General features: G+C 42.5%; 1 protein-coding gene across 4 annotated transcripts in view; it reads right to left on the bottom strand.

Annotated features, from left to right (window-relative positions):
* fxr1 (FMR1 autosomal homolog 1) overlaps window positions 1-14,093 on the bottom strand; it is a 110,774-nt gene that overhangs the window by 77,115 nt on the left and 19,566 nt on the right. For all 4 annotated transcript variants that reach the window (XM_043702361.2, XM_043702362.2, XM_043702363.2 and 1 more), the window contains exons 2-3: window positions 7,929-7,981; window positions 5,668-5,761 (exon numbers count right to left, since the gene is read on the bottom strand). In XM_043702361.2, the coding sequence (XP_043558296.1) occupies window positions 5,668-5,761; window positions 7,929-7,981 (147 nt within the window). The remainder of the gene's footprint in view (window positions 1-5,667; window positions 5,762-7,928; window positions 7,982-14,093) is intronic.

Raw genomic sequence — 14,093 nt, 5'->3', positions numbered from 1 at the left:
TAGCATAAAGGAAGATGGTTTTTGGAGGTCAATCATCTTGAAGGCCAAGACATCACTGCAGTAGTTCCTCAGGCTAGTGTCCTTGGTTCTACCATCTCCAGTTGCTTCAAAGACCTTCCCTGCATCAAAAAGGTCAGAATTGTCACTGATAATTATATGACTCCTTAGAAACCGAAGTGATCTACATCCAGCTGTAGCAAGACCTGGACAAGACCCAGCCTTGGGTCTATCAGTGGCAGGTAATATTCATGCACACAAGTGACACACAATGACCATCTCGAACAAGACAGAATCTAAAGATTGCCCCATGATATTCATTGGCATCATCACTGATTACCCCACCAACATTACCCTGGGGGTTACAAATAACCAGAAACTTAAGTGAACTGGCTATATACATACTGTGGTTGCAAGAGCAGGTCACAGATTAGAAATCCAGGAGAAGGTAGCTCACCTCCTAACTTCCAAAAGCCAATTCCCCCTCTACAAAAGCACAAGTGTGGGGGAACATACCCTCTTTGCCTCAATGCGGGCAGGTTCAACAGCACCCAGGAAACTTGACCACCCAGGTCAAAGTAGCCCACTTGATTGACAACACATCCACAAACGTTCACTCCTTCCACAACCGATGCACTAGAGCATACCATGTACAAGGGGCAGGAAAATCGATATTTCGGGCAAAAAGCCCTTCATCAGGGTTTTGTCCGAAAAGTCGATTTTCCTGCTCCTCGGATGCTGCCTGACCTGCTGTGCTTTTCCAGCACCACTCTAATCTAGACTCTCATCTCTAGCATCCGCAGTCCTCATTTTTGCCCATACCATGTACAAGATGCACTGCAGAAATTCACCAAGCCTCCTTAGAAAGCACCTTCCAAATCCATGGCCACTATCATTTGGAAAGGCAAGGGCTGCAAATAGATTGGAGTTGCAGCACCAGGTAACACACAGCAGTCCTTTCAATGTCACTGGATCAAAAACTTGGAGCTCCCTGCAAAAGTTAGTACTTTAGTTCTAATTCAAAATCAATTATTCTCAATGCTCTTTGTTTTAGATTTAAATTCCTATTAGCAGGTGATTAGTTTTGGATCTTTATCTGGTGCTTGCTCTCTCTCTCTCACAATTTTATCTGGGGTGTGTTCTTTATCATGCACGGTTTTATCTGATTGTTCTTCTCTGCCATTCTATTTTGTTGTTCCATTCTTTTGTGCAGGAATTAGATAAAACAGTACATGCTCTCTCTCATGCTGTTTTATCTGGTGTCTGCTCTCTGCATGGTCTTGTTTATCTGGAACACTAATCAGAAAATTAACGTACATGTACAGCAAGTTACTAGCAAGGCAAATGGAATGCTGTTGTTTATCAAAAGGGGAATGGAATATAAATGTAACAAAATTTGTTTATAACTGTACATCGTCTTAGTGAGAATCCGGAAGCTTGACACCAGCCAGGATGAAGCAGTCCATTTGACTGGCAGCAAATTCACAAACAACCTCGTCTTCCATCACCAATGCTCAGTAGCTGCAGTATGTATCCACAAGATCCACTGTATAAATTCACCAAGATCCTGAGTCAACAGCTTCCCAACCCATAACCACTTCCATGTAAGGGCAGGAACTGAATGTGAACACCATCACCTGCAAGTTCTTCTGCAAGCCACTTGCATTCCAACTTGGGAATAGATCAGCATTCCTTCAGTTTCACTGGGTCAAAATCCTGGAATTCACTCTCGAATGGCATTGTGGGTTAGCCCACAGCAGGTGGACTACAGCTGTTCAAAAAGGCAGCTCACCACCACATTCTCAAGGGCACTAGGGACAGGCAATAAATGCTGGCTAGCCAGCAACATCCACATGCCATGAATGAAAAAACCTTAATCCTGCCTAACAAAAGATACTCCAATTTTAAATTCGCAACTGATTAAGAATAAATCTCCATTTGCAAAAGAAGGCTCCAAAATTCTTCTAGCTGGTGTGCACAAATGTTTCCATATTTAACATCTGAAACCTCCGGCTCTAATTTTTTGACAACACCCTTCTTTCTAAACATCCTTGCGAACCTTACTGCATCGCCTTCACGTGTAAAATAAATCTTGGGTCAAGTCTTGTCTTAGTCATTTAAATTCCAGAAAATACAACCATGGTCTTTCTTTTAATCTTTCCTTGTAACTTAACACTTGGTGCCTAACTATCATTCTGGCAAATTTATTTTGCGCCGTCTCATAGGCCAATATATTGTCCATAAAACATGGCACTTAGAACAACTTGGTAGTCCAGGTGCAGTCTTAACTAGTGATTTGTCAGCTGAAACACAGAAAAAATCAAGCAAGTGTTATTAAATAAACAAACATTTCAAGAATTCTTTCCTAAAACAAGAAACAAATGACATCCAACATACATATTGTGCATATCAGAACTTCCACAAAGCAATATTTAGAAATATTTCAGACTCTGGAATGAGTAAATTCCTTGATGAACAAGTGATTCCAGGATACTAAAGAAGTGAAGTATAATGGCTTGTAAACATTTATATATTTTCAATTAACTTAATGGGATTCTGCTAGACAAATAGAGAATTGCAGCTTCTATATTCAAGAAGATGCAAATACAACATCTCACAGCTATAGGTAAAAACAATGACTGCAGATGCTGGAAACCAGATTCTGGATTAGTGTGGTGCTAGAAAAGCACAGCAGTTCAGGCAGTATCCGAGGAGCAGGAAAATCAACGTTTCGGGTAAAAGCCCTTCATCATGAATACAGGCAGAGTGCCCGAAGGGTGGAGAGAAAAATGAGAGGAGGGTAGCATAGAGTACAATAGGTGAGATGAAGGTGATAAGTCAGGGAGGGCAAGGCAGCAAAAAGTACAATGGGTGGATGTGGGTGGGATGAAAGTGATAGGTCAGAGAGGAGGGTTGAGTGGATAGATGGAAAAGATGATAGGCCGGTAGGACAGGTCATGGGGACGGTGCTGAGCTGGAAGTTTGGAACTGGGATGAGGTGGGGGAAGGGGAAATGAGGAAACTGGTGAAGTCCACATTGATGCCCTGGGGTTGAATTGTTCAGAGGCGGAAGATGAGGTGTTCTTCCTCCAGCCGTCGGGTGGTGAGGGAGCAGCGGCGAAGGAGGCCCAGGACCTCCACGTCCTCGGCTGAGTGGGAGGGGGAGTTGAAATGTTGGGCCACAGGGCGGTGTGGTTGATTGGTACGGGTGTCCCGGAGATGTTCCCTAAAGCACTCTGCTAGGAGGTGTCCAGTCTCCCCAATGTAGAGGAGACCGCATCGGGAGCAACGGATATAATAAATGATATTGGTGGATGTGCAGGTAAAACTTTGATGGATATGGAAGGCTCCTTTAGGGCCTTGGATGGAGGTGAGGGTGGAGGTGTGGGCGCAGGTTTTGCAATTCCTGCGGTGGCAGGGGAAGGTGCCAGGATGGGAGTGTGGGTTGTTCTCTACCTACCTCAACACTGTCCTATTCCCCCTAGTCCAGGAACTCTCCACATACGTTCGAGACACCACCCATGCCCTCCACCGCCTCCAAGACTTCCGTTTCCCCGGCCCCCAATGCCTCATCCGCACCATGGATATCCAATCCCTCTACACCTCCATCCGCCATGACCAGGGCCTCCAAGCCCTCCATTTCTTCCTCTCCCGACGTCTCGAACAGTACCCTTCCACTGACACACTCAATCGTTTGGCCAAACTGATCCTCACCCGTAACAATTTCTCATTCGAATCCTCCCACTTCCTCCAGACCAAAAGGGTAGCCATGGGCACCTGTATGGCCCCAGCTATGCCTGTCTCTTTGTTGGCAACATAGAACAGTCCATCTTCCGCAGTTACACCGGCACCACTTCCTACCTCTTCCTCCGCTACATTGATGATTGCATTGGCACCACCTCGTGCTCCCACGAGGAGGTTGAGCAATTCGATGCGGTCTCCTCGACATTGGGGAGACTGGACGCCTCCTAGCAGAGTGCTTTAGGGAACATCTCCGGGACACCCGCACCAATCAACCACTCCGTCCTGCGGCCCAACATTTCAACTCCCCCTCCCACTCAGCCGAGGACATGGAGGTCCTGGGCCTCCTTCGCCACCGCTCCCTCAGCACCTGACGCCTCGGAACACTTCAACCCCAGGGCATCAATGTGGACTTCACCAGTTTCCTCATTTCCCCTTTCCCCACCTCACCCCAGTTCCAAACTTTAGGCTCTGCACAGTCCCCATGACCTGTCCTATCTTCTTTTCCACCTATCCACTCCACCCTCCTCTCTGACCTATCACCTTCATCCCACCCCTATCCAACCATTGTACTTTTTGCTACCTTCCCCCACCCTTCTCCCTGACCTATCACCTTCATCCCCACCCCGACTCACCTATTGTACTCTATGCTATTTTCTCCCCACGCCCACCCTCCTCTCATTTATCTCTCTACCCTTCAGACACTTTGCCTGTATTCCTGATGAAGGGCTTTTGCCCAAAACGTCGGATTTCCCTGCTCCTCAGATGCTGCCTGAACTGCTGTGCTTTTCCAGCACCACTCTACTTCAGAATCTCGGAGGTATAAACTGATTGGCAAAATTTAAGTTATAAAATAAATGGAATTAGACTAAGAAGTATAATTTAGATCAAGTTATGCTAATGTGATGTAGATTAATACAGTAGTAATATGCGACTATATGTCAAATAGGCAAATTATATTATTGGAAAAAAAATTAAAAGACACTACAACCACGTGTGAACAGTCTCATTTTTGCATATAATATGCACATGAATGTGAAACCTTTCATCTATTTGTTGGTAAAATTGTCATTTCAAAACATTAATGCTCTGACTGTTGAGTACTTTTCTTCCTTGGTTATTGAACGATGGCAAGAACGGAGAATTTCATTTGTATCAAGACATCCCAAAGCATGTTATGATTAATGAAGCACTAAGTGTCGTCAGGATGGCATGTGACTTAGAAAGGAATATGTAGGTCTGTGTTCCCATGTATCTGCTGTCCTTGTTCTAAGTAGCAGGGCTCATGGGTTTGGAAGATGCGGTCAAAGAAATATTAGTGAATTGCTGCAATAAATCTTTTAGATGATATACACACACTGCCAATGTGCGTCAGTGCTGGATGGAACACACGGAAGGTAGTGAAAGAGGTATCAATCAGCCAGGTTGCTTTGTCCTAGATGATATCAAGCTTCTTCAGTGCTATTAGAGCTGCACTCTTTCAAGCAAGTGGAATGTATTTAATGATTCATTTGACTTGCAGATAGTGGACAGGCATCAAGGAGCCAGGAGGAGAGGTAGTCACCTCAAAATTCCAATCCTCTGGCCTACTCATTGGTAATGAATAGTGGCAAACAATATTTGGACAATGTTGCACAAGATATGTCAAATTTTTACAGCGCCATTGTCAAATGCACAAATTTAAGATGTGGTAATTTGAAAGAAAATTTTAAAAATTGAGCCACGATTTTAAGCAAAACACTGACACTTGATCTTTCTGAAATGGAGTGTCTGAAAGCTAAATTTCAGAAGAGTGCTTTTTTAGCAGATAAAATGCATTTCGCCATATATATGTAATAGCTTAAAAAAAATGTGGAACTTAAATAAGCGGGCTGTCAGGATTGGTTTGGTTACTGTTTTTGTCTAGCTTCACGATTATTTGAAACTCACCTCAACCTCATCACCTTCGCTAATCTCTTTTTTGAGATCAGAAGGGGGTGGTAATCGCACATCACAGAAAGGAATCCGACGTGCTGGTTGCCAACTATTAAAAAAGGAAAAATAAATGGAATCAGAAAAATAAGTTTTCAATTTAGCAAGTTTTCTGATAGAGTACCTTTAATTCCTTCCTTTAGAAGTAAAAGATGCAAGTGTCAAATTCATTGATTTAACATGTTCCTATGAATGCGTTCAGAATTTATAAAAAATTAGAGAAGTACTGCACTAAAGATATTTTGCAAAAGTCCATTGTTGCCTGTATTCTGGGATGAGAAACGCTCGAACCATTTCAGGATCTGATAGTATGAAAATCTATCAAGTCTCCCAACAGCCTTAGCAACAATATATAACTTAATGGAACTTGTTCCTCTCTTAAAGCTCACAAATGGTATTTAGTGTAAACCATAAAGTCATTGAGATATACAGCACAGAAACAGACCCTTTGGTCCAACTCGTCCGTGCCGACCACACATCCGAAAGTTAACCTAGTCCATTTGCCAGCATTTGGCCCATATCCCTCTACACTCTTGCCAGCCATCCAGATGTCTCTTAAATGTTGTAATCGTACCAGCCTCCACCACTACCTCGGCAGCTCATTGCATACATGTACCACCCTCTCTGTGGAAGAGTTGTTCCTTAGGTCTCTTTTATATCTTTCCCATCTCACCCTAAACCTATACCCTCAAGTTCTGGACTCCCCAACTCAGGGAAATGACCTTGTCTATTTATCCTATCCATGTCCCCCAGGTAAGGTCATCTCTCAGCCTCCGACGCTGCGTGGAAAAATAACTCCAGTCTATTCAGCCTCTCCTTATAACTCAAACACTCCAGTCCTGGTAACATCCCTGTAGATATTTTCTGAACCCTTTCAAGTTTAACAACATATTTACTTTAGCTGATGAGGGAATGGGACATAGGGGAAGAAGGATGGGGTTTGGAGGGTGACAAATGGGTGAAGGAGGGAGATGTGGGTGGGGGATGGGGCAATTGTGGAAGATAGTGAAGAAAGCTATGTGGAATTTGGAAATTGAGGGAGATGGGGAAATTGAGGGAGATGGGGAATGGGATGAAGTTGAATGGAGTAATGAGATGTGAGATTGGTGAAGAGAGGAGTTGTGGGATGAAGGGGGTAGTTGGGAAATTGTCAAGGCTGGAGACCAAACAGGCCTTTAGACCGAATCAAGGAAAAGGGACAGTGGCATCAAACTACACCAACAATAAAATGGTAGTGATTGGCAGAGCTGCACACACATCATACATAGTTGCACCAAATAAATAAAAATTCCATTCCAAAAATATTTTAGATAGTGAAGAAGGGGACTGTCAGAGAAATCAGCAGAATATAGATAGATTGGAGAGTCGGCAGAGAAGTGACAGATGGAGTTCAATTTGGGCAAATGCGAGGTGATTCCTTTTGGAACATCCAATTCAAGAGTGAACTATAAGGTAAATGGAAAAGCGCTGGAGAAAATTGATGTACAAGACAGATCTGGTTGTTCAGGTCCAATGTACCCTGAAGGTGGCAAAGCAGGTCAATAGAGTGGCCAAGGAGGCATACAGCATGCTTTCCTTCACCAGACAGGGTACAGAGTACAAACGTTGGCAGGTCACGTTACAGTTGTATAAGACTTTGGTTCGGCCACATAGGGAATACTGCGTACACATCCGGTCGCCACATTATCAAAAGGTGGTTGTTGCTTTGGAGAGAGTGCAGAGAAGGTTCACCAGGATGTTGCCTGGTATGCAGGGTGCTAGCAATAAGGAGAGGTTGAGTAGATTAGGATTATTTTCATTAGAAAAGACGGAGGTTGAAGGGGACTTGATTGAGGTCTACAAAATCATGAGGTATGGATAAGGTACATAACAAGAAACATCCCCCCCCCCCCCCCCCCCCGAGTGGGAGACTGATCTAGATCCTTGGGAAAGGGTCGAAAGGTTTAGGGAGAGGATCTGGATCAGCGCAGGCTTGGAGGGCCATAGGGCCTGTTCCTGTGCTGTAATTCTTTTTGTTTTGTTCTTTAGGAGTACCTCTGGTGATGGAAAACTACAGAGAAAGCAATAACAGAATGAAGACTTATTCAAAAACAGAATTTATATGTTGGTACATAGCAATACTATTGAAAGAAATAGGCCTCGGACTTAAGTGTTTCAGTTGATCTTTGATGCAAATTATTTGAAATTTAAATTTTATTACTTGAAAAGGAAATACTTACTTGTTCTCAAAAGTAACAGCAAGTGAATCTTCAAACACATCTTTTACAAATGCCTAAAAGAAAAATAAATTTAAAATTAGAAATTACAATTAGGTAGTACAGTGCTTAAGACAAATAAAATGAATATGGAAATAAACATCAACTTTATTGGCCCTGTAAATTAAGCATTTGATTCAAAGGAAGTGGTGATTCCTTGAACTGTGAAATCAATACCATCATTTTTAAAATTCTTATTGCATTTTAATACTCTACATTAATCAGAAGTCTAAACTCCATTAAAGCCATTCAATAGCAGAGTATCTAATCACAATACATATTAATGACTCAAATGGAGAGAACTAAATGTAATACAGCAATCTTGTAATCAAACAGCACCAATGGGACCAGGAATATACCAGTTGATCATGTGGACCTCTTGATCAATGTAAATATCCACACACTAAGTAAAGAATTGTAATGCATGGGTATACACCATGGTTATACTTTATTTCCAGCATAAATCATTTCCACAATAATGCAACTTTGCTACAAATAAAAACTTAGAGGCAGAGCCTTCTCCCTTGCACCCTCAACTGACTACTCAGACGTTGCAGAGATCATAATAATACAGTAAACTTCAGGTATACAGTTTTTGCTGGTTTATTGAGTGTGCCAGTTGAAACAAAGTTTGCTGTATCTCCAAGTTTGCAGGTGACAAAACTGTTTGGAAGGGTAAACTACGAGGACAATGCAGAAGTGCTACACTCTGATTTTGACAAGTTGAATGAGTGGATAAATGCATGGCAGATCAAATATAATGTAGACATGTGTGAAGTTATCAATTTTGGCAGCAAAACAGAAAGGTAGATTACTCGAATGGCAATAGATTGGGAAAAGGGGAGGTGCAATGAGATCTGGGCACCTTTATAGGCAAGTTGTTGAAAGCAAGCATGCTGTACAGCAGGTGATGAAGGCAGCAAATTGTACGACGGCCTGCAAAGCAGAGGTATTAGAGTACAGGATCAGGATGTTCTGCTGCAATTGTACAGGGAATTTGAGAGACCACTCCTGAAGTGGTGTGTACAGTTTTGGGCTCATGAGAAAAATGTTCTGGCTATGAAGAGTGCAATAGAGGTTTACCAGACTGATTCTTGGATTGACATAAGAAGAGAGACTGGATCCATTCGGACTATATTCACTGGACTTTATATGCATGGGAGGAATCTAATATAAGTCTATAATGTTCTATCAGGACTAGACATGGCAAAGTCATAAAGGATCTTTCTGATAACTAGGGAGCCCAGGACTAAGGATTACACAGTCTAAAGATACAAAAGTAAGCCATTTAAGACGAAGATGACTTCATCGAAAGAGTGGCGAGTCTGTGGGATTTTTGGCCACAGAAAACAGTTGAGGCCAAAACATTGAATATTTTCAAGGTGGTGTTAGATATAGTTTTGGGACAAAGGGATTAAAGGACAGGGGAAGAAAGCAAGGACAGTGTATTAATTTGAATAATCAGCCATGATCATATTGAATTGCAAGGTAGGCTCAAAGGGGCCGAATGGCCTACACTTGTTTCTCTGCTCCATTTTTATAAATGGGGCTGTTTGCAGCTAAACGTAACTTGACAATGACTGCAAAAAGCACAGAATAAAGTCATCAGCAAGTTTGGCTTAGAGTTTATCTAAAATTTATACTACAAATTTTGACATAGGATTTGCAGATAGCTTATGGGGCACTCTATTTCGGAAACAATGGTGCACATTTTCTGCTTAACAGACATTCATTATCCAGCTTAGAAAGGTGTTGCACATGAAGTTCCTGCAGAATCCCTACTGTAGCATGCTCAGAAGGAATTGCCCAGGAAATTGAATCATCCACTGGACAATTCCAGTATGCCTTGAACCCTCCTAAAGTCTCTATTTAAACTGGAGACTTTGTAGGCTTCCACTAAAATTAAAGCAAATAATTATTCAGGGATAACCAAGTTAGACTATTTAATAGTCTTGGTGAAAGTGAGGACTGCAGATGTTGGAGATTAGAGTCAAGATTAGAGTGGTGCTGGAAATGCATAGCAGGTCAGGCAGCATAGTCTTGAGAGAGTAATTATTAAATTGATCCCATATTTGCCAGCAAAACAGATGGCCCAAACTACAACCCCCTAGATCCTGAACTCAACATAATCTTCCCATTCCCTCCATCCCTCTGCTTGACCCAACACCCAGTAGCCCTGCCATACCAGACCAAACGTTACAGCCAAGTCAGTCCCAATATATTACCTTTCACTAGACCAATTTCTCTAATCATCCCCAACCTTCTCTAAACATTATATCAGTTACCTTGCCACTTTGCACCCTTCTAGGAAGAAAGGATAAAGATCTGTCAGGGTGAGAATGTGCATAGGGTATAAGCAGGCAGGGAAAAAGTTAAGTTCTGAGTTTTGTGGAAGACGACATTCAGCTGAGCATGACTCAGATCAGATAAGAGCTTACAGTTAACAATGGGGTGCTGGAGGCAAGGGTAATGGGTTAACAAAGTAGAAAAGCAGTCAATATGTACAGCCATTTAACAATATTGGAAGCAAAGTCAGTTAACAAGGGGAAAGGTATCCATTGTATGAATCCAGTTAACATGGTTAAGAACATGCATTGTATAACAGTAAAGGGCTTGGTCTTTGCTATTGACACTCGCTGATTGTAATGGTCACCCAATCAAGATGTATGTTGCCTTATCTGGATGCTCCTGTCTGTAAAATGACTATATAATTCATTAAAAAACTGCTAATCCAGAGAAGATCAAGAAGTCACGCCCTGCGCACATGGGTGATTGTTCTCTCTCCCTCCAGGGCCCAGAATAAAGATGAAGGAGGTAAAGGCGTACTTTGTCTCTGAGCGATTTGGTTCATTTGGGGGTGGAATGACGTTAAAGGGCATGGAGGAGAAAGCAAAGCCAAGAGGAAGACGAGGAAGACAGGAAGCAAAACCAAGCAGAGTTAGACAAGTTGGACCGCACCAAACCAGGACACATGCATGGGATGCCAGGCCAAAAGGTGAGGCATGACACTTGATCCATAGCAAAAACACAAGTGATGATGGTGATGGTGGTGGAGGGGGCATCTGGGATTAAGGCAGTACAGTATTGGATACTGATTTAGCGTGGCAACACCAAAGCACACAAATAATCTAAGATAAACAAAAAGTACATAAAAACAGGCTGCAAAGAATATCAAATCAAATTAACGTTATGAAAAACTTTAAATGGTAACTACCTTTCTAAGAATATAGCTGTTCCATTGCAATTATATGGAGCATTAATGAGACCACACCTAGAGTAGTGTGCACAGCTTTGTTCTTCTTCTCCAAGAAATAAAAATTTGCTTTCGAAAGAGGATAACAAAAAGCTTCACCAAACTGCAATGAAGGAATTGTACGATGAAATAAACTGGTCCTTAATTCCACAGCATTTAAAAAAAATGAGAGGTGTTCTCATTCAAACATTCAACATTCTTATAGGGCTCAACAAGTTAAATGTAAAATGGACTGTTCCCTGACTTCGGGAATGAGGTCTTGAACCAGGGCAATGGCCATGTAGGACCGAAAAAAAGGGAGGAATTTCTTCATTTAGAGGCTGGTGAATCTTTGAAAATCTCTACCCCAGCAAGTTGTGAATGCTCAATCATTGAGTATATTCAGGACTGAATGCAATAAATTTCTATCAAGGAAAAAGAAAATGATGAAGCAAAATGGTGTTTACAGAAGATCAATTATCTCACTGATTGTGGGAAACAACTAAATGGCTGAGTCCCGTTACAACTTATTTCAGGAAATTCGTGTATCGTGGACATCGGAGTGCATCTGGGAAAATTAACAGTGAAATTCACAACTAATCTTGGAGGAACTGTTGGGCGAAGTTCACAGCACAGAATCAGATAAGTTAATTGTTGTTTTAAGTCTGTCCAAGAGAAAGGCTGCAGTAGTGAATATAGTGGATTCTTTCTTGATTATATGTTTTTGGAGATAAGTCTCTTGACTAAACTTAAAATATAAGCCATAGCTATTAATTTAACCTGGGGCAGTGTTTGCAAGGGAATACAACGGTGTTATTTTCTGGGTCTGTAGATTGTGAAGGAGCAAAAATGGCCTTTGCAGTGATATGTACTTCTTGTCAGATGTGGGAGTTTAAAGAGAGTTTGAGGGTTACTGCGGATTATATCTGCCATAAATGCTGTTGGATGCGAATCTTATCAGCTCGAGTGGATCGGTTGGAGAGACAGATAGAAGCGATGAGGAATTTGCAACAGCAACAGTATGTGATGGATGGCAGTTATAGGAATGGGGGAAAGTCTCAGATACAGTCACATAGATGGGTTAGCTCCAGGAAAGGTAAGAGAGGTAGGCACCTAGGGCAGCAGTATTTTGTGGATATACCTATTTCAACCAAGTATGCTGTTTTGGAAAATGTAGGGGGTGATGGATTCTCAGGGAAATGTAGCACGAACAGCCAAGTTTCTGGTATTGAGACTGGCTCTAATGCAACGAGAAAGTAGGAGTATACTTAAGAGGGAAATCAGGAGGGCAAAACGGGGACATGAGATAGCTTTGGCAAATAGAATTAAAGGAGAATCCAAAGGGTTTTTACAAATATATTAAGGACAAAAGGGTAACGTGGGAGATAATAGGGCCCCTCAAAGATCAGCAAGGCAGCCTTTGTGTGGAGCCACAAAAAATGGGGGAGATACTAAATGAATATTTTTCATCAGTATTTAGTGTGGAAAAGGATATGGAAGATATAGACTGTAGGGAAATAGATGGTGACATCTTGCAAAATGTCCACATTACAGAGGAGGAAGTGCTGGATGTCTCGAAACAGTTAAAGGTGGATCAATCCCCAGGACCTGATCAGGTGTACCCGAGAACTCTCTGGGAAGCTAGATAAGTGATTGCTGGGCCTCTTGCTGAGATATTTGTATCATGGATAGTCACAGGTGAGGTGCTGGAAGACTGGAGGTTGGCAAACGTGGTGCCACTGTTTAAGGGCGGTAAAGTCAAGCCAGGGAACTATAGATGGGTGAGCCTGACCTCGGTGGCGGGCAAGTTGTTGGAGGGAATCCTGAGGGACAGGATGTACATGTATTTGGAAAGGCAAGGACTGATTAGGGATAGTCAATATGGCTTTGTGCATGGGAAATCATGTCTCACAAACTTGATTTGAGTTTTTTGAAGAAGTAACAAAGAAGATTGATGAGGGCAGAGTGGTGGACATGATCTATATGGACTTCAGTAAAGCATTCGACAAGGTTCCCCATGGGAGACTGGTTAGCAAGCTTAGATCTCATGGAATACAGGGTGAACTACCCATTTGGATACAGAATGGTCTCAAAAGGTAGAAGACAGAGGGTGGTGGTGGAGGGTTGTTTTTCAGACTGGAGGCCTGTGACCAGTGGAGTGCCACAAAGATCGGTGCTGGGCCCTCTACTTTTTGTCATTTACATAAATGATTGGGATGCAAGCATAAGAGGTACAATTAGTAAGTATGCATGATGACACCACAATTGGAGGTGTAGTGGACAACGAAGAGGGTTACCTCAGATTTCAACAGGATCTTGACCAGATGGGCCAATGGGCTGAGAAGTGGCAGATGGAGTTTAATTCAGATAAATGAGAGGTGCTGCATTTTGGGAAAGCAAATCTTAGCAGGACTTATACACTTAATGGTAAGGTCCTCGGGAGTGTTGCTGAACAAAGAGACCTTGGAGTGCAAGTTCATAGCTCCTTGAAAGTGGAGTCGCAGGTAGATAGGATAGTGAAGGCGGCATTTGATATGCTTTCCTTTATTGGTCAGAGTATTGAGTACAGGAGTTGGGAGGTCATGTTGCGGCTGTACAGGACACTGGTTAGGCCACTGTTGGAATATTGCGTGCTTTTCTGGTCTCCTTCCTATCAGAAAGATGTTGTGAAACTTGAAAGGGTTCAGAAAAGATTTACAAGGATGTTGCCAGGGTTGGAGGATGAGCTATTGGGAGAGGCTGAACAGGCAGGGGCTGTTTTCCCTGGAGCGTCGGAGGCTGAGGGGTAACCTTATGGAGGTTTACAAAATTATGAGGGGCATGGATAGGATAAATAGACAGTCTTTGCCCTGGGGTCGGGGAGTCCAGAACTCGAGGGCATAGGTTTAGGGTGAGAG

This window comes from Chiloscyllium plagiosum, unplaced genomic scaffold (assembly GCF_037043375.1).
Source record: "Chiloscyllium plagiosum isolate Xiang-an unplaced genomic scaffold, Cpla_swu_hap1 HiC_scaffold_13, whole genome shotgun sequence".
Taxonomy (NCBI): domain Eukaryota; kingdom Metazoa; phylum Chordata; class Chondrichthyes; order Orectolobiformes; family Hemiscylliidae; genus Chiloscyllium; species Chiloscyllium plagiosum.
This window is presented reverse-complemented; position numbering and strand designations above follow the sequence as displayed.